The sequence below is a fragment of the Vigna unguiculata genome, chromosome 3 (genome assembly GCF_004118075.2).
Source record: "Vigna unguiculata cultivar IT97K-499-35 chromosome 3, ASM411807v1, whole genome shotgun sequence".
NCBI classification, from domain to species: Eukaryota; Viridiplantae; Streptophyta; class Magnoliopsida; order Fabales; family Fabaceae; genus Vigna; species Vigna unguiculata.
Genome location: NC_040281.1, coordinates 20,936,660 through 20,955,355, shown reverse-complemented (window position 1 = coordinate 20,955,355; position 18,696 = coordinate 20,936,660). Strand labels below are relative to the sequence as shown.

Genomic DNA, 18,696 nt, shown 5'->3' with positions numbered 1-18,696 from the left:
TATGCTAAAAAAAATAAAAATTAACTCTTAAAAGTTAAAAAAAAAAAGTAGAAAAAAATTAAAGAAATAATAAGATTTATAAAATGAATAACTAAACTCGTTAAAATTTGATAATTCATAACTTAAAATTTAACCTTAAAAATAAATAATTAAAATTATATTTTACATACGTAAGTATAACTTAAGAATTTAATCTTTATTTTACTAACCATTCTCTCTCTAACCAGAAAAATGGAGTCATACTATTTGAAACTAAACTTATTTAAAAGAAGTATAATCTATACAAAATTATGTACACTTTAATAAATTTTAACTTCTTGTTAAAATATATCAAGTTATTCTTTATTCTTATGTTTATTTTTTTACTTTAATGTTTTAAAATTAGCTACATTTAATCTTCTTACTAAAAGTAAAATAAAGTTTAACATATTAAAACTATTTGTAAAATCATTTAGTTACTCCACTTAAAAAATTGTTCGAAAATATTAATATATACTTACCCCACTCTGTTAAAAAAAAACCAATATCTCTTCCTACTAAATCAACACAACAGTTTACAAGAAAAGAAACAAAAAAACTAACATGATAATAGATTGCTGTATTTTTATTTATTTTTTCAGTTTTTACCATCATATGTTGCATGATGTTGGAGAAATGATGATTTTCGTGTAACATAAAGGGTTTGACACTTTTTGACTTTGTTGCCTATTAGCTAGTGCCTATTGGGCATGGAGAGTTCAGATTGAGTCTCAGAGTTGGAGCAGATAATTGTATTAAGAAAATTAAAATCACTGCATACATCTACAATCTGCCATATTCCACCTTTGCATGAGTGCTTATGCAACAACTTGCCTTCCAATGATGCTCCAAAATCCTCATCATACTAATGCAACTACTCCTTATCCTACCTCCACGCATGTTAAATTATCGAAAAATAAATTTTTAACAATTTTAAATAAAATTTTCTAAATAATTTTCTATTTCTTTTTTATATTTTAAACTAAAATTATTTAAAAATTATTATCTTATATTATTAGAGAAAATTGTCAAAATACTATTTTAAATTAACCCTGCTTTTTTTCTTTCTTCATAATTAATATTAATATCAAATATCAATGTGATCATATAAATAATATTCATATAACTAATATCAATTGCTTAATATGAGTAATGTGTTTAACCAAGTAAATGATGTAAACACACTTAAAAGTTTTGACATGAGAAATTAATGGGTTAGTTAAGTTTTGCAGCAATAATAGTTTCTTCTGTATTAAAAGTAAAGATAAATGACTAATTTGTAGTTTAAATGCTTAGACTGTTAATTCAGTTTTAAAAAGTTAAAATATATATTTTAATCACTAAAAATGTAAGTTAGGTTCGCGTAGTTTTTAAAAGGATGGAATATTTATTTAGGTTTCTGAAATGGTAAAAAGTCTTGAAATTTACCTGTTATGGTTAACTTTTATAATTATTATATTGGAAACATTAGAGAATTGAATTACATATTTGCCCTTCAAAGTTATTAATTGTAGAAATTATTAACCGTCATTTTCACATCAAAAAAGGGAAAATAATGGCACGAGGGCAGCTGTAGAAAAAAAACACTAAAGGTAATACTGATGGCATTTTCACATTAATTTATTTTTTCCTTCTTTCATCTTAAGACCAAAACCAAAAATATGTGATATCTCATTCACATGTGTATATAAATACTTGAATAGATATAAATAAATAATGAATAAATATATATAAAGCAAAATGCCATCACCTGTGAAACGTTCTCCTCTCTCTTTTTCTCTCCCTAGAAAAGATAAATCATCTGACACAGGAACACACTCTCTTTCTCCTCCTTAAAAAACACCCAAAAACAATGGCGCTTCTGTCTTCTTTCTTTCAAGCATAGAAAGAGAAAAATAACAGTAGTAGCACGACCACAGTCGCCAGCGCCGAAACTGCTACCCATTTTCCGTTAACTTGGAAAAACAAAACCCGACCCCTTTTTTTCTTTTTTTTTTAATCTCTAAAAGGAGGTGTGTCACACACTGTTTTCTTGTCCCCTCCGCGAAAAAGGAGCAAGTACCTAAGCTTGTAACTGTGGTAGTTTTCAGTTGCAAGTTTGTTTCGGTTCTCTATCTGCTGTAGAGTGCATGCTTGTGTTGATTCAGAGTTCATTTTTCTCCTTTTTTTTTCGGGTTTGCCTGAGATCCGGTATCCTTTGGGATTTGTAGCTCCTTTTGCTGAGATCTGTTTGCTTTTGGAGTTTCTTTGCTTGTTTGGTTGCTGGGTTGTGCTTGGTTTTTCGTGTTGTTGCCAAATTTGTTGGTGATATAAAAAGAAAAGAAAAAAGATAGTGGTGAGTTACTTGCTCTTGGTAGTTCAAGCTCTGTAGGATGAAGTGTTCGGTTGAAGATTGGAACTTGGGGTGTTGGGGGTTGAGGAGGATTGCAAGCGAATGAAGGGTAGGAGTAGAATAAGTGCCTTTTGTAGTGAGACTGGTATTGGTTGAGAATTGAAAAGGTGGGGATTTCTGAGTTTATTAGCATGTCTTTTTGATGGTTGAAGGAATTTTGTATCTTGGGTGGTCGAGTTTCCTTTAGATTCAAATTTGTTTTGGTTGGTGAGGGAGTAAAGGTAAAAGAAGAATGGTATTGTGGGATAAGAAAGAAGATAAAACAGGGATTGTTGTTTGGTTTGGGGCGAAGGTTGTGGGAATTTTGTTGCTGCTAAATTGGTCTACTTAAGAGTTTGCTTAAGATCATTGATTTTTGGGACTGGGTCTAAGGTTTGAAATTGCTGAAACTTTACTGAAATGAAACATTCATCAGCAGGTTTTAGTTCTCCACCTCAAGAAGGTACGTGTAGTCATCTTGTTGTATGCTTTTCTTTCATTTCCTCTCTCTGTGTGTTCTTCATTTCTATTTTGGGAACTTGTCTTCCTCGTTTCTATGGAATTTGTGCTCAATAAGTACAGTTTTATGTCTAACATGGTGGTGGTACAGTTTTTTGAGGAGGGGATTGGGAAATTTTCCCCTTGTGGATACAGTTTATATTCTTTTTTATGTAGCTAAGAGATCATAGAAAGAATTCGGTTTAATTTGCTGAGCACCTTCCTCTTTTCGTTTGATATTTTGAGATCTTGGCTCTGTCAACAACGTGCCAAAATCCATTTTGTCCTTTCAGGCTCTTAGGGGGCAGTTATGAACTTTAATTACCATATTTATGACATTGGGATTATTTTTTGCAGGAGAAAAGCGAGTTCTAGATTCAGAACTTTGGCATGCTTGTGCTGGTCCACTTGTTTCTTTACCAGCTGTTGGAAGCCGCGTAGTATATTTTCCACAAGGTCACAGTGAACAGGTGAGATGAATTATAGCATCCACAGAGAATATGGGTGTTATCTAGATTTACTGTTACTATGGTATGTTAAAAGTAATAAAACGAATCGTCTGCCCGTGCACATGAAGATGATGTTTTGGTTGCTCGTCTTCTAAATTGTGACTCAAATTGGTTCTTTTGTTTTGTCTCTTTGGTTTATATGACCCTGTGGGCTGCTAATCTAAGGGCTGGGTTACTTCCACATTTTCATAACAAAAACTGGCTTCAGTTGTTCACTATGGTGACTCTTTTGTATACTAATGCTTAACTCACTCTTGAGCATAATTCTTTAGTCTTAAACTGTTTCAGTTTAATGAATTAGCTCTTATAAATTAGAAATATAGTATCTCCAACTACCCTTAGACTATCAGCACCTGGACGTTTTACATTTTGTAAAATCAATGTCTTTTTTCTGCATAAGCTACATGAATAACCAGTATCATCATTTTTCTGCTTAGGTTGCTGTGTCTACCAACAGGGAGGTGGATGGCCATATTCCCAATTATCCAAGCTTACCGCCACAGCTTATTTGTCAACTTCATAACGTAACTATGCATGTAAGGCTTATTTATTTAGTTGTTCTTTCTACCAAAATAATGTTGTTTATATTGGTTACCTTGTTTTAAAATTCTCTATATGCTGATTCCTGCACTCTATTCTTCTTTTAACTATTCGTTCATTTCTTTTATATTCAGGCAGATACCGAGACTGATGAAGTATATGCTCAGATGACTTTGCAACCTCTGAGTCCTGTATGATTCTCTTTCTTAAGTGATAACTTCTTGTGTGGGTTTTATGTTTATATTCTAATACAATCATTTTACTATGACGAGTTTTCAGCAAGAGCAGAAAGAGGCATACCTTCCAGCAGAGTTGGGCACTCCAAGTAAACAGCCAACAAACTACTTTTGCAAAATTTTGACTGCCAGTGACACCAGCACTCATGGTGGATTTTCTGTTCCTCGTAGGGCAGCTGAAAAAGTTTTTCCTCCTTTGGTAAAATATTATAGCATTATGCTCTACAACTTTTAACTTGTTCATAAAATCTCTGAATTTCTTAACTTTGTAAATTTGACCGACAGGACTTTTCACAACAGCCTCCCGCTCAAGAGTTAATTGCAAGGGATTTGCATGGTAATGAATGGAAATTCAGACATATTTTCCGAGGTGGGTTGTAAAATCTAATATGTCTAGTGTCTTTCTCACTGTAAATGTAGAAGTTGATTTTTTCTTTAAATAATTAATATATTTTTACTTCAGTATGTTTCTTATTCTGTTGTTTGTTTCTTGTCTGTTGCTAAAAGCATGTTCTCTTTACATTTGTAATGTTTGAATTTGGTGTTTTCCTTCTGCAGGTCAGCCTAAAAGGCATCTGCTTACAACCGGATGGAGTGTCTTTGTGAGTGCTAAAAGACTTGTTGCTGGTGATTCAGTTCTTTTTATCTGGTAAGTAATTTATTGCTCCTCTCTTTCCAAGTTTTTTATCATGTGTTGAAATTGGCATTTGACAGTGATGTTTGGTTGACTCATTTGCCTCCCTGAACCAAGCTACATTATTCTTATGTTATTTGGCCATTCAAAAGAATATAGTATTTTTTTTATTGATGTGTGTTATTGAAATGAGAAAGAAAAAGAAACATTTTGATTGAATAGAATGAAAAGAACAATAAATAAGGGAGCACTCTCTCCTCCAAGGGGGTTTCCTCTTCACAAGGAGCTAATGCTCAATCTATGAAATTAACATCATTTTCTCTTGTCTTCTTCTTCCCCTATTTATATCTAACTAACACCTCAACTAACCAACTCATTAATATTATAATTCTTAATTAATTTTGCTTCTCCCTTATATCCTAGCAACACAGTCCTCCTAATTGAACTTAATCCGATGGCTAATCTTCATGACCATGATCTTCATTTCCCTTCCTGAAAGCATTGATACGTTCCTGCCATAGGAGGTGAACCACTGGCAACTGCAAGAAAATTCGAGGCTTGGGTGGTGGTGGGGATTTTGCTGGATTTTGTATAACAGCTTCTGAACCTTCCTTCTGCTTTGGCTCCATTACCAAGTTGGTGAATTTCAACTAGTAAGTTGAAATTCCAATATTCCAATGCCATTGATGTTCTCACCAACCACCTTCATTATCAAATCTTGGTCCAAAAACTATTACTGATTCATATTATGGAAATCTGAATTTTGGAAAAAAATGATTCTTCGTTGCAATTCCACCTTCAACTTCCTTACTCACAATTAGGATATCAAGCAACTTATCTGTACAGCATATAATCTTGGTCCAACAACTGTTACTGATTCATATTATGGAAATCTGAATTTGGGAAAAAAATGATGCTTGGTTGCAACTCCACCTTCAGCTTCCTTATTGGTTGACTCACAATTAGGATATCAACAAATTATCTTTACAGCCCATAATTTTCACTCTCTTTATTGATGCATTCACTTCTTTCTTCATCATAATCTTTGTTTCTCTTGCTAATATCACTTCATATTTGGTTTCTTATGCACTACAAACGGTGTGGTTCTTGATTACAGAACCTTCTTTACTTCTGCTTTCTGATTCAAGAATTGCAATGGATTACCATTACACTTAAAAATGCCACTCTTTCAATCAGTTTCCCTTCTATATACTTCCATCAAATATGGGTAGTTCCACCTTTCTTGTCCAAGAACTTGCTTCTGCTTTAAAGCATTTTGACCCACTTCCCTCAATGCTATTTTGTCTTGGTCAGTCAAATGTGAATCACCTTCTTCACTCAAAGATTCCATCTCAGTTTGCACTTGATTCATGGCAGTCAATCTTTCAAAGATGTGGCTACAATAGCTATCTTTGAATCTTTTTTTCAAAGCTGTGGAAATTGATTCCCAATCTGAATATGTGTTATCTTGACACCAATTATAGAACCAAAGCGTTGTCATGCCATCCATGTTTATGAATGCACTGCATCTTACCAAATGAAAGAATATATTGCACTTCAAAGAATTTTCCAGCCCTTGCAATCCAACCAATTGGATCTGGCCCCAAAAATGCTGGAAGCTTCCCTATGACCAAAATTTGTGCTTCCTTCATCTTTTGATACCGGCTCTCCCTCAAAGACCCATTAGGTCAGACCAATTTGTTAGGAACCCAGAGTTGAAAAGATAAAGAAAGATTTATTGAGTAGGATGAAAAGAACAAGAAATAGGAGAGCACTCTATCCTTGATGGGTTTCCCCTTTACAAAGAGCTAATCACAATCTATAAAATTAACATCCTTTTCTCTCCTCTCCTTCCCCTACTTATATCTAACTAACACCTCAAATAACTAAATGATATTCTAGCTATCTTAACTAATTTCTGTTCTTTGTATATCATAACAATAATATGTTTCATGTCTTATAATATTTTGATCAGTTTCTATTTCGAGCCAGGGATCCTTAATTGAGTTTCCATTGACATATGGCCTTCCTGATTATTCTGATGGTTCAGGCTTTATGGGAGTTGTTGCTTCATAAATTTTTCTAGCTACTTGCTTTTTAATCCAGACTTGAATGATATTATGCTGAGCATAGTTACTTTTATTATTAATTATCTGATAATTGGTCTAATTGAAGTGTATTTTCTTCAACAGGAATGAAAAGAATCAATTGCTTCTTGGCATTCGGCGTGCTAATCGTCCTCAACCTGTGATGCCTTCATCAGTCTTGTCAAGTGATAGTATGCACTTGGGGCTTCTTGCTGCAGCAGCTCATGCAGCTGCAACTAATAGTCGTTTCACCATCTTTTATAACCCACGGTACAACTGCCATACATTTGTAGACTTTCATGTCGTGATATATTTACTTAAATTGACAATTTTCTTTCTTTCTTTTGAATTCAGAGCTAGCCCATCAGAATTTGTCATACCTTTAGCAAAGTATGTTAAAGCCGTATATCATACTCGGGTTTCTGTCGGTATGCGCTTCAGGATGCTGTTTGAAACAGAGGAATCCAGTGTTCGGCGGTATGTTTATATAACTTACTTGAAATGATAGATGAATTGCTTTGCTTTGTTATTTTCTATATTCTGGTAATGTAGATTAGTATGCAATATGATTTTAAAAAATCATACATGGTTTAAATTTGTAAAATTTCAATAAGCATAAGCTGCAACCTATATTTGTAGAAAAACTTGGCTTGTTATCAATGACTATGCTTTTCTCTTTTGAAGTGCTTTTAGTTGCTCATACCTATGTACACATAATTAGGGAGCTGAATTACGAGGCTAGGAGCTATAAAAGAGATTAATCTGTTGACTATGCATTTACGTCATAAATATTAGATTAATGATTTTCATTGTGTTCTTATTCCAATAAAGAACTTGATGTGGAGCTTTATTCTAACTGTTGCTATGTACATAAGATTTTCTCTAAAATAAGTTGGAATTCATATCTTGTTTTCAATAACATGAAATATAGGTGAATGGCATTATAAAGTTTGATTCTTTATTGATACTTAAATCAAATGCAGTGCATACATATATAGTTCATGTATTCAGAGATGGCGTAAATCAATTGCTTTGACATCACTTTTCCTTCGTTTTGTGTTTTTCAATGATCGTCTATAATTTGTTATAATGAGATGAAGTGGAAACATGAATACAAATGAATGATTATTTTGACCCTCAAAAAGCTGTATTATGTATAAAGTTGCTAAATAATTCTCATTGACATTAACATGGTCAATCCATTTGTAGACTTGTGTTCATACGTGTTGGTACTAATTTGTATATCTACATGTTCACGCAGATACATGGGTACAATAACTGGCATTAGTGACCTGGACTCTGTTCGATGGCCAAATTCCCATTGGCGCTCAGTCAAGGTTTGTCTAGAATTTATGAGATATCTCATTTATGTGATATAGTTATAAAAAAATCGATAATATCTTGCTTAAAAAACAGTTTGTCTCATTAGGGGTTGAGGAAGGATTTTAAAAATGGTTTTTTCTTGAGATGCAGGTTGGCTGGGATGAATCCACAGCAGGAGAGAGGCAACCACGGGTGTCTTTGTGGGAAATTGAGCCATTAACAACATTTCCAATGTATCCATCTCCATTCCCCCTTAGGCTCAAGAGACCATGGCCTCCAGGAATGCCTTCATTCCATGGTATGCTTCTTGCCAAATATTAGTGCACTGTGTGATGACCTGATTTATTTTCAACTTAAAAGGCAGTTTTACATTTCTAAGTCAATTTCATTTATGTATCAACGGATTGACTCTCCCCTATGGATTGTAGCAGGTTTGAAGGATGATGATTTTGGTTTAAATTCTTCACTAATGTGGCTTCGAGACACAGACAGAGGTCTTCCATCTCTTAATTTTCCGGGGATTGGTGTTAGTCCTTGGATGCAGCCAAGGCTTGATCCCTCAATGGTGAATTATCAAACAGACGTATACCAAGCTATGGCCGCCGCTGCACTTCAGGATATGTGGACTTCAGATCCTTCCAAACAACATCCTACTTCCTTACTTCAATTTCAGCAACCACAGAACTTCCTGAATAGGACTTCTCCCTCAGTGCAGACTCAGATCTTGCAGCAGTCTCAGTCTCAGCAATCGTTTCCAAATAGTCAAGAAATACCACATCCATCTCAATCTCAGGCTCAAAGTATAACACATTTTCAGCAGCATTTGCAGCATCAGCATTCATTCAATAATCAGAATCAGCATCATCTTCTACAGCAGCAACAACAACAGCAACAATCACAACAACCACAGCAGCAACAATCACAACAACCACAACAGCAACAACAGCAGCTGCAGCAGCAACAAGTGGTTGATCATCAGCAGATTTCAAGTGCTGTCTCTTCAATGTCTCAGTTTGTTTCAGCACCTCAATCCCAATCGCCGCCCATGCAAGCTATCTCTTCACTGGGACATCAGCAGAGTTTTTCTGATTCAAACGGGAACCCTGTGACTAATGCTATTGTTTCTCCCCTGCATAGTATTTTGGGTTCATTTCCCCAGGATGAAACATCTCACCTTCTCAATCTTCCTAGAACATCATGGGTTCCTGTTCAACCTTCAACTGCATGGCCACCCTCCAAACGTGTTGCAGTGGATCCTCTCCTTCATTCTGGGGCATCTCAATGTGTTCTGCCTCAAGTGGAACAGTTGGGGCAACCACAGAGTACCATGGCTCAAAATGCAATTACATTGCCACCCTTTCCTAGTAGGGAGTGTGCTATAGAAGGAAGCACTGATCCGCAAAATCATCTTTTGTTTGGAGTTAATATAGAGCCCTCATCACTGCTAATGCATAATGGGTTGTCAAGCCTCAAGGGAGTTAGCAGCAACTGTGGCCCACCAACTATACCTTTCCAATCATCTAATTACCTGAACACCCCAAGCACTGATTCTTCAATGAATCCTGGAATGACACACAATATTGGTGATTCGGGCTTCCTGCAAACCTCAGAAAATGGAGGGCAAGGAAACCCACCGATCAAAACCTTTGTGAAGGTGAGTTTTTCCTGTGGTTGTATTTTCTTCACATTTAAATGTTTTACATTTTTCTCTTGCTATGTTTTTGTGGTTCACAATAAAAGTGGCCTATTAATAGTCTTGACTTTTATTTTGCATATATATTTTTTTGACAGGTTTACAAATCGGGGTCCTTCGGAAGATCATTAGATATTACGAAATTCACCAGCTACCATGAGCTACGCGGTGAGCTTGCTCGCATGTTTGGCCTTGAAGGTGAGTTGGAGGACCCTGTGAGATCAGGCTGGCAGCTTGTATTCGTCGACCAAGAGAATGATGTTCTTCTCCTCGGTGATGGCCCATGGCCGTAAGTATTCTTGGTTTCTTTTCTTTCCAAATGAAATCCTATGGCACTTAAGAATATGTGTGTAGATAATTTTCATTGTTTACCATGTGTTTTTATCCTTAGTGGTGATAGCTTGTATATTCTGGATTTCATTTCTTCTCTTTAATTTTTGTGATAGAGCAAATGACCGATTGACCAGGTTCTCTTCTCACACCTTTAATTTCATACATGTTTTGGTGTAACAGGGAATTTGTAAATAGTGTAGGGTGCATCAAGATACTTTCCCCTCAGGAAGTGCAGCAAATGGGCAACAATGGTCTAGAGCTTCTTAACTCAGTACCAATCCAGAGGCTCTCTAGTGGCATGTGTGATGACTATGCAGGCCATGAGGACCCAAGAAGTATTAGCACTGGGATAACAACTGTGGGTTCTTTAAACTATTAATGATATGACAGTCAATACTATGAATCTCTTCTCTCACTTGTATTATTACTCCTTCTCCACCCTTTGTCAATGGTGGGAATGGGAAGTACTTCCTAGTTGTAGTTTATAGGCTACTTGTAAGCCTTTTGTTTTTGTTTTCATGTTTTTGCTGCTTAGGACCATTTATAAGCTAAACATGTAACTATATGGCATCTTGTCATTGTCAATGTGCTATCTACAATATATTGATTACTTGATCTTTTAGAAGCTCATCGTATGAAGAGTGAAGATAACTCTATGAAGAGTGAAGATAACTCGCTTTCCCTATCTCAGGATAATTATGTTACTTTCTTTTACTCTTGACTTTGATCATTGGGAGCATGTATAATGTATATATGACCAAGAGTTTACTTGACAGGTAAAGGTAAATATTATACTTCACTGCTAAACCTTATCAGTTATGTAGATTAAGTGGAGGATAATAAAGGAAATTTGAGTGTTGGACTTATCAAGCTTTTTGACATCTAAACATCTTGGGAACTGTTGATGTGACACTTAAAACATGAAGAGGACACCAAAACCATGTGATGTGTCTCTCTTAACATAAAAGGACGGTGAACAGATCACTTTGTGCTTCCATTAATGTGAAAGTGGCCTGTTTTGTATTCTTCTTGGTTTTGGCCATGCACCCTTTTCACTTTACTTGTGATGGATATGATTCATGAATTGCAAAACTGAAAGCTGTGTATTTGTCCATTTCAAGCTTGTTTATTCCTCCACGTACTATGTATATGGAATCTGGAATCTGAAACCTAAAAGCATCCAAGTTTTGTGCCACCACTAAGGTATCCTTTCTTTGAGAGCTTGACAATTTGTTTTCTTAATGATGGTAGTCGGTTCATTGCTACTTTCAAATCACTTACCTAACTATGAGGATCGCCAACAGTTGCTAATTGCTCCAGCTAAAGATAACTCAATAAATCTTATGAAGTATAGTTTTGGTTAAAGATATTCTATGTACAAATTCTACACAACTATACCTTGCCTACACAGGTATACCTTAACTGATAGGAGGAGGCAAAGGAGAAATGGCAAATATACGTATTGACTCCATTTTCAGAAAGTTTTAAGCATATTAGTAAATTATTCATAATAACTATTAAATGTGGTGGTAGGTTATCAACAAATTCATAGTTTCTCTAATAATTTCAGTGACTTGCCGTGTACAAATTTGTGCATTGCCATTTTTAACATGCCAGGAGGATTAACTAGAAATACAAAATTTACCTTAATTTTTTTAAAAACCTGTTCTTACAATTTATTACCATTTGACAGGTAAATGTTGTCTAAAAATTTAAGATAATATTTTTATAATTGGGTAGACCGACCACAACTTCTCAAACTTGTATTGTTTTTAATAAATTTTCAACAGTACTTCTGAATTTGTTACCGAAAGTTATCTATAAAATGTTTAATTAGTGGTTCTCGGTGATTTTAAGTTGTTGCATAGACATAACACTTTGCAAATGTAAAAAAATATTCCCCTTAATATTAAAGTTATAGATAACTTGGTGCTAGTACTATCTTCAATGATATTTTTGTTTTGTGTACAATTGTTGAAATGAGGTTAGAATCTTAGATTAAAAACATATAATCCAAAATACTCTAATCTATTCTAAGTAAAGACATTTTTTTTTTTATAATAGCAATAATTATAACTAATTTTAAATATATTTTCTGTAACACTCCATTTATATAATAGCCTTAATTTAAAGGAAATGTTACACAGATGAGAAGAAGAAACAAAGCCACGGAGTATAATGTTACTCCTTGCAAACATAAAAAAAAATCAGGAAAGGATTAAGGCACACCACGATGCCAGATAAAAGGTGAATTAAGAGATTAACAGTAATTCAGATAAAACTCAAGACAAGGCAATACATGAGCCTTAGCCCTAAATGAAAGCTGAAAATCCATCCCAGAGAGGCTACGCAACGACATCACCGTTTTCCTGTTGACCATGGGGAGTTTTTGCATTTGCTCACATCAATAAATTGATGATCATTGCAAAAAGGAGAAACCACACACAGGAATACAAACAAGCAGAAGGGTAAGCTAAAGTAGAAAACAGTTTATCATACAGTTATATACATCTCCATAATCCAAAATGCATATGTCACCCGATCATGTTATGACTTGCACATAATACGCTAAGACTCGAGACACGACTCATCCGGATACATATAATTAGTCAGATTCAGTGGATGCTTGCACTTGTGGTGGACTTCCTTGCTCTACCGAGCTAATTGTTACAATGTCTCATCCCCCATACACAAGGTTAGCCCTTAATGGGTTCCAGGCCTCCTACTACTCTCACCACTAGAGTCAGTACGCTCTATGTGAGACTAATTGACTCTTTAGAGTGTCAGGATGCAACATTATCTTGAATCCTTACTAAATTATATAGATGGGGCACCACCATGAACTCTCACTAACAGGGGTCATGGAATTACGTTCCGACCAACTTAGGCATCACCATGAGGTCTCACCTAGAAGCTCATGGAATTACGCCCTAACCAATGAGGCACCACCACGAAACTATCGTGGAATTACGTCCTAACCACATACAAATCATGTTCCACCAACCAAGTAAATCATGCATATCAATCTCATGCTAACCTTTATAACCAACCTTCATTCATATTCCATGCCAAAACCATACCAAACTCATCATTCTAAATCCATGAACTAATCCATACATGCGACATCACTCAAAACATACTTTAACATACTAATCCAACCCAAACAAGTGGCATACATCCAAGAACAGAGGAAAAGCACAAAAAAACACTCTCTCACCCAGCTTCTCGCTCAGGCAGAAACGTCTAGCTCAGGTGAGAGTTTTCCCTCACTCAAGTGAGCTCCCTTTCCCTAGGCGAGAACTCGAAAAGAGGAACAGGTAGCATTCGCGTTCTCTCGCTTGGGCGAGACCTCCTCGCCTGAGCGAGATGGCTCTCGCTCAAATCAGGAGCTCGTCGCCTGAGCGACAGCTTGCGTAAACTCTAGGGAGAAACCCCTAATGCTCTCGCTTGGGCGAGTCTGGCTCGTCTAGGCGAAAATACCAGGGTCCTCTAGTGTTCTTGTGTGTACAACCAAGGATTCACAACCAAACAGAGTTTTAGCATTTTTCAAGCACTCACAACATCACATAAGCCATAATAACATAAAACGATACTAAAGCAAGCATAAAATCGAAGAACAGGCAAAACCCTAGCTTCCCTTACTTGGAAATAGGCTAATATTAGACTTTGACCCTTAAGCTAAAGAACCTAGTAGCTCCAGGAGCAGATTCACGAACTGGAACAACGACATAGAAACAGGGTTACTATTGTGAACCCTAACAAAAACCACGAAAACAAACTCAGAATGGAAGGAGTACGGTTCAAGGACAACCTTACGTGAGACGAGGTGAGCTTTAGAGCTAGCACGAACAAGCGGGAACCTAACCCTAGCAGAGCTCTGTTTTAGGGAAAAGGGAGAGAAGTGAGTGCTGTTTTTGCAAAGTGAGGACAAATTGAGAGGGTTTGACTTTCTTAGGGGCCTTGGACACCTTATGGGCCAGCCCTTAGGCCCATTAGATTGGGGCAACCCTTAAACATTAGGGTAAAGAATATAAATGGGCCTTACATTCTCCCCAACAACAAAAAATTTCGACCTCAAAAATACCAAGGAAACAAATGCGGATGGGACTTCCTCATATCCTCCTCTAACTCCCACGTAGAGTCACCTGTCCTCCGATCCCAGATGACCTTGACAAGATTGACTGGTTTTCCTCGACGTTCCTCTACTCGGCTATCCTTTAAAGCCACGGGTGGTACTTCCATAGTGAGATTCTCCGTAATCTGAACATCCTCAGCTTCTAACACATGAGATGGATCAAAGACATACTTCCTCAACTGTGACACGTGGAACACCGAATGGAGGTTTGCCAACTGAGGAGGCAAAGTAATCTCGTAAGCCATTGGCCCAATCCTCCTCGAGATCTGATAGGGACCAAGGAACTTAGGAGAGAGCTTCCTTGAGCAGAGAGCCCTTCCCATACCAGTGGTTCGGGTCACCCTCAAAAATACATGATCTCTAGCCGCGAATTCCAAGGGTCTCCTCCTACGATCTGCATAAGCCTTCTGCCTACTCTGAGAGGCCTGCATCCTATCTCTCACCATTCTTACCTTTTCAGTAGTTTGTTCCAACAACTTTGGTCCCACAAGTACTGCTTCCCCATCTTGATACCAACATAGGGGGGTTCTATACTTTCTACCATAAAGGGCTTCATATGGCGCCATGCCAATACTCGCATGAAAACTGTTGTTGTAGGTAAACTCTATCAAAGATAGGACTTCATCCCAAGCACCCAGATGATCCAGCACGCATGTCCTCAACAAATCCTCAAGTGATTGGATCATTCTCTCAGACTGACCATCTGTCTAGGATGGTAAGCTGAACTCATGGTTAGTTTACTACCCAACGCACTCTGTAGCGTCTGCCAAAACCGGGAAGTGAACCGCGAATCTCTATCTGAAACGATGTTCGAAGGCATCCCGTGTAACCTCACAGTCTCCTTAATGTATAGCTGGGCCAACTTGGCCATAGACATCCTCAGGTTCATTGCTAAGAAATGAGCAGTCTTGGTCAATCGGTTTACTATAACCCAGATGGTGTCATGCCCCCTAAAAGTTCGTGGCAAATGGGTCACAAAATTCATAGAGATGTTATCTCATTTTCACACTAGTATTTCCAAGGGTTGTAGGATCCCACCAGGTCTCTAATGCTCAACCTTCGCCTTCTGACATGTCAAACAGGATGATACAAATTGAGCTACATCTTTCTTCATTCCCTGCCACCAGAAGGTTTCCTTGAGATCTTGGTACATCTTAGTCATGCCAAGATGCAAGCTAAGATGACTCTTGTGCCCTTTCTCAAGGATTAACCTTTTTACCTCAGTATCATCGGGTATACACACCCTACTATGGAACCTCAGTATGCCATCATTACCCAAAGCAAAATCCTTTGCCTCACTTGACCCAAGTTGCTCTCTTATTCTGTTCAAACTAACATCCAACAACTGTCTTTCTCTGACTGAGTCCAGGAAGTCATTAGATATAGTTAGGTTACTACATCTAATGAATTCGGATTCCAGCTCCACCTGCAACTTCATATTCATGAACTTCTCCAGCAGTTCCACCTCCTTGATCATAAGGTGTGTAGTATGTATAGTCTTCCTACTCAAGGCATTTGTTACCACATTTGCCTTCCTCAGATGGTATAGCAGTTCAAAATCATAGTCCTTCAGAAATTCCATCCACCTCATTTGCCTCATGTTCATCTCCTTTTGATCAAACAAGTACTTGAGGCTTTTGTGATCACTGAACACACGAAACTGAGCACCATAAAGATAGTGCCTCCAGATCTTCAAGGCGAACACGATGGCTGCTAACTCTAGGTCATGAGTGGGGTAGTTTCTCTCATGCACCTTGAGTTGCCTCGAAGCATATGCCACTACCTTCTTCTCCTGCATCAACTCATAACCCAACCCTAGATGAGAGACATCACAATAAACCTCAAAGGATTTTCCAACATCAGGAATCACCAGGATTAGAGCACTCGTCAACCTCCGCTTAAGCTCTTTTAAGCTTTTCTCGCACTTATCCGTCCAAGTAAAAGGTTAGTCCTTTTGGGTAAGTTGTGTTAGAGGCGCCACTATCTTGGAGAATCCTTCTATGAATCTCCTATAGTAGCCAGCAAAACCCACAAAGCTCCTGATCTTCGTTACTGACTTGGGACTTTCCCACTTTACCACTGTCTCTACCTTTGTTGAATCCACCGCTATCCCCTAAGCAGATATCACATGTCCCAGAAATTGCACTTCATCCATCCAGAACTCGCACTTGGACAATTTAGCATACAACTGCTTCTCTCTCAAAACACTAATCACCAACCTCAGGTGTTCTGCATGTTCCTCCCGAGTCCTGAAATAGATAAGTATGTCATCTATGAAGACTACAATGAACTTATCCAAGAAGGGCCTGAAGATCCGGTTCATGTAGTCCATAAACACAGCCGGAGCGTTGGTCACACCGAAGGGCATCACCACATACTTGTAGTGGCCATATCGGGACCTGAAGGTCGTCTTCTGCACATCATCCGCCTTCACTAATATTTGATGATATCCCAACCGCAAATCTATCTTCGAGAACACCGATGACCTATGCAACTAATCCATCGGGTCATCTATTCTCGGGAGGGGATACTTATTCTTGATTGTCATTTGTTCAGTTGCCAATAGTCCACACACAGACGTGAACTCCCATCCTTCTTCTTCACCAACAACACTAGTGCTCCCCAAGGTGAAGTACTGGGTCGGATGAACTGCTTTCCCAGTACTCCTCTATCTGCTTCTTGAGTTTCACCAACTCTGCCAGAGCCATACGGTATGGAGCCATCGACACTGGACCGGTTCTTGGCACCAGGTCAATAGAGAACTCCACCTCTCTACTGGGAGGAAACCCTGGTACTTCCTCTGGAAACACATCTTCAAACTCGTGCACTACTGGTATAACTGATGTTCCTTATTCTTTCTCCACCTCTAGGTGTGTAAAAATTATGTAACACTATACGCCATCTTGCAACTCCTTCATAACCCTTTGAGATGATACCAACTTAGGCTCCTTTGAGTCGGGAAACAGTAACCTTTTTTCTCGGCAATCTATAAGAATGTGATTGGCAGAGAGCCAATCTATCCCCAAGATCACCTCTAACTCCTGTATAGGTAAGCAAATCAGATTCACTTTATAGTTGTGTCCCTCTACCTCCACCGGACACCTAGCACACAAGGACGATGTCCTGACCAAACCCGACGCCGGAGTAGATACCACAAGTTCACATAAACATCTAACACAAAGGAGTGTGTCCCTCCAAAATCATACAGAACACAACACTTCACCCCAATAATCACACGATACCCCATAAGAAGGTTACCTGAGGTTGTTGCTTTTGCTCCTGTCATGGCGTAAACTTTGCCCGTCGCCTGAGGCATGTTGCCTTTGTTCCTCTGCTGGTGCTGGGTAGGAGTCTGAATTGGAGGTCATTTCACTGCCCTAGCAAGAGTGGGGCAGTCCTTGCCAAACTGGCCTTCCTTGCCATAGTTATTACATCTGCGATAACCCTCCATACGTGGGCATAAGCTCCTCAGATGCGAGCCTCCACACTGGAAGCACTGCACTCGACCCTGTTGTGTAGGAAAACTCCTATACCCCTGAGACTGATGGGGAGGTCTGTCATACGGTCTCCTCCTCTTCTCATGTCTCGGTTTGGACCCAAACGGTCCTCCAACCCTCTACTGTTGAGAGCGTTGTCCTTCTACTTCATTCTTCAAACTTACGACATCTCCATTCTTCGTCGAGTGGTAGAGTGTAGAAGCGACAAAGGTGCTTGAACTTCTCAACATACTTAGTTACACACTTCCCTCCCTAGGTCAACTAGAGGAATTCCACCTCCTTCGCGTACCTCACACTGTCGGGAAAGTACTCATAAGTTGGGTTTCCAAACTATCTTTTGGATTAATATGGACTCTCGTATGTGCAAAATTCATAGACCATGCAGTTAAAACAAGAATAAAACATAAGAGACTATGTAAAAATATTATATTGAATGAAGAATTCACAAAGAATTAGGAATACATTACACCCAACCCATGTGAATGAGGGAGTTACTTACTCCTAGGCATACTGAATACTAGAGTGATGATGAAATTGAATGTCTCTATCCTTTAGAATACCCTTCTACCTTCAACTGTAGAGATATCAAGTTCTTTCTCTCCAAGTGTGTATTTTTCCCTCTCTCCCCCAAAGGGGTTTTTCCTAAAAAAGGGTGTTTATTTCCCAGGAGGGTTGTTTTTTCACCTTTGTCAAGCCCCTTATTTATAGATTTTTTAAATTGGACTGGACCTACAACTTAGTACTTGATCTTTTAATATCTTGGATATATAAATATATAAATATATATATATATATATATATATATATATATATATCTTTTAA

At 37.7% G+C, this 18,696-nt stretch overlaps 3 protein-coding genes across 4 annotated transcripts; 1 reads left to right on the top strand and 2 right to left on the bottom strand.

Annotated features, from left to right (window-relative positions):
- The first annotated feature begins 1,777 nt into the window (after window positions 1-1,777).
- LOC114176727 (auxin response factor 6-like) lies at window positions 1,778-10,914 on the top strand. 2 transcript variants are annotated; one of them, XM_028061861.1, is made up of 14 exons: window positions 1,778-2,852; window positions 3,245-3,357; window positions 3,834-3,932; window positions 4,071-4,127; window positions 4,216-4,371; window positions 4,458-4,542; window positions 4,731-4,821; window positions 6,999-7,163; window positions 7,248-7,370; window positions 8,155-8,230; window positions 8,367-8,514; window positions 8,645-9,870; window positions 10,008-10,198; window positions 10,423-10,914. In XM_028061861.1, exons 1-14 carry the CDS (start codon window positions 2,810-2,812, stop codon window positions 10,619-10,621), a joined length of 2,772 nt encoding a protein of 923 aa, XP_027917662.1. In that variant the 5' UTR covers window positions 1,778-2,809; the 3' UTR covers window positions 10,622-10,914. The 2 variants fall into 2 exon arrangements, with proteins under 2 accessions (XP_027917662.1, XP_027917663.1); XM_028061862.1 differs by having other exon boundaries at window positions 1,779-2,852; window positions 8,648-9,870.
- Window positions 10,915-13,901: 2,987 nt separating this feature from the next.
- Window positions 13,902-14,943, bottom strand: LOC114175138. Its single transcript, XM_028059906.1, has 2 exons — window positions 14,388-14,943; window positions 13,902-13,957 (listed from the first exon to the last, which is right to left on the bottom strand). The coding sequence occupies exons 1-2, from the start codon at window positions 14,941-14,943 to the stop codon at window positions 13,902-13,904; spliced, it is 612 nt and encodes a 203-aa protein (XP_027915707.1).
- A 2,325-nt stretch (window positions 14,944-17,268) lies between these two features.
- Window positions 17,269-17,693, bottom strand: LOC114175137. Its single transcript, XM_028059905.1, has 2 exons — window positions 17,511-17,693; window positions 17,269-17,418 (listed from the first exon to the last, which is right to left on the bottom strand). Exons 1-2 carry the CDS (start codon window positions 17,691-17,693, stop codon window positions 17,269-17,271), a joined length of 333 nt encoding a protein of 110 aa, XP_027915706.1.
- Between the last annotated feature and the right edge of the window lie 1,003 nt (window positions 17,694-18,696).

Excerpts from the sequence above, each read along its gene's own strand:
- LOC114176727 (XM_028061861.1), top strand. The coding sequence starts at position 2,810 with ATGAAACATTCATCAGCAGGTTTTAGTTCTCCACCTCAAGAAG. Across the intron at positions 2,853-3,244 it reads TAGTTCTCCACCTCAAGAAG|GAGAAAAGCGAGTTCTAGAT; the intron begins GTACGTGTAGTC and ends TATTTTTTGCAG. Across the intron at positions 4,128-4,215 it reads CTTTGCAACCTCTGAGTCCT|CAAGAGCAGAAAGAGGCATA; the intron begins GTATGATTCTCT and ends ACGAGTTTTCAG.
- LOC114175138 (XM_028059906.1), bottom strand. The coding sequence starts at position 14,943 with ATGGCGCCATATGAAGCCCTTTATGGTAGAAAGTATAGAACCCCCCTA. Across the intron at positions 13,958-14,387 it reads CATCTGGGATCGGAGGACAG|TTCGTGAATCTGCTCCTGGA; the intron begins GTGACTCTACGT and ends TCGTTGTTCCAG.
- LOC114175137 (XM_028059905.1), bottom strand. The coding sequence starts at position 17,693 with ATGCCTCAGGCGACGGGCAAAGTTTACGCCATGACAGGAGCAAAAGCA. Across the intron at positions 17,419-17,510 it reads GGTATCTACTCCGGCGTCGG|GAGTTAGAGGTGATCTTGGG; the intron begins GTTTGGTCAGGA and ends TTACCTATACAG.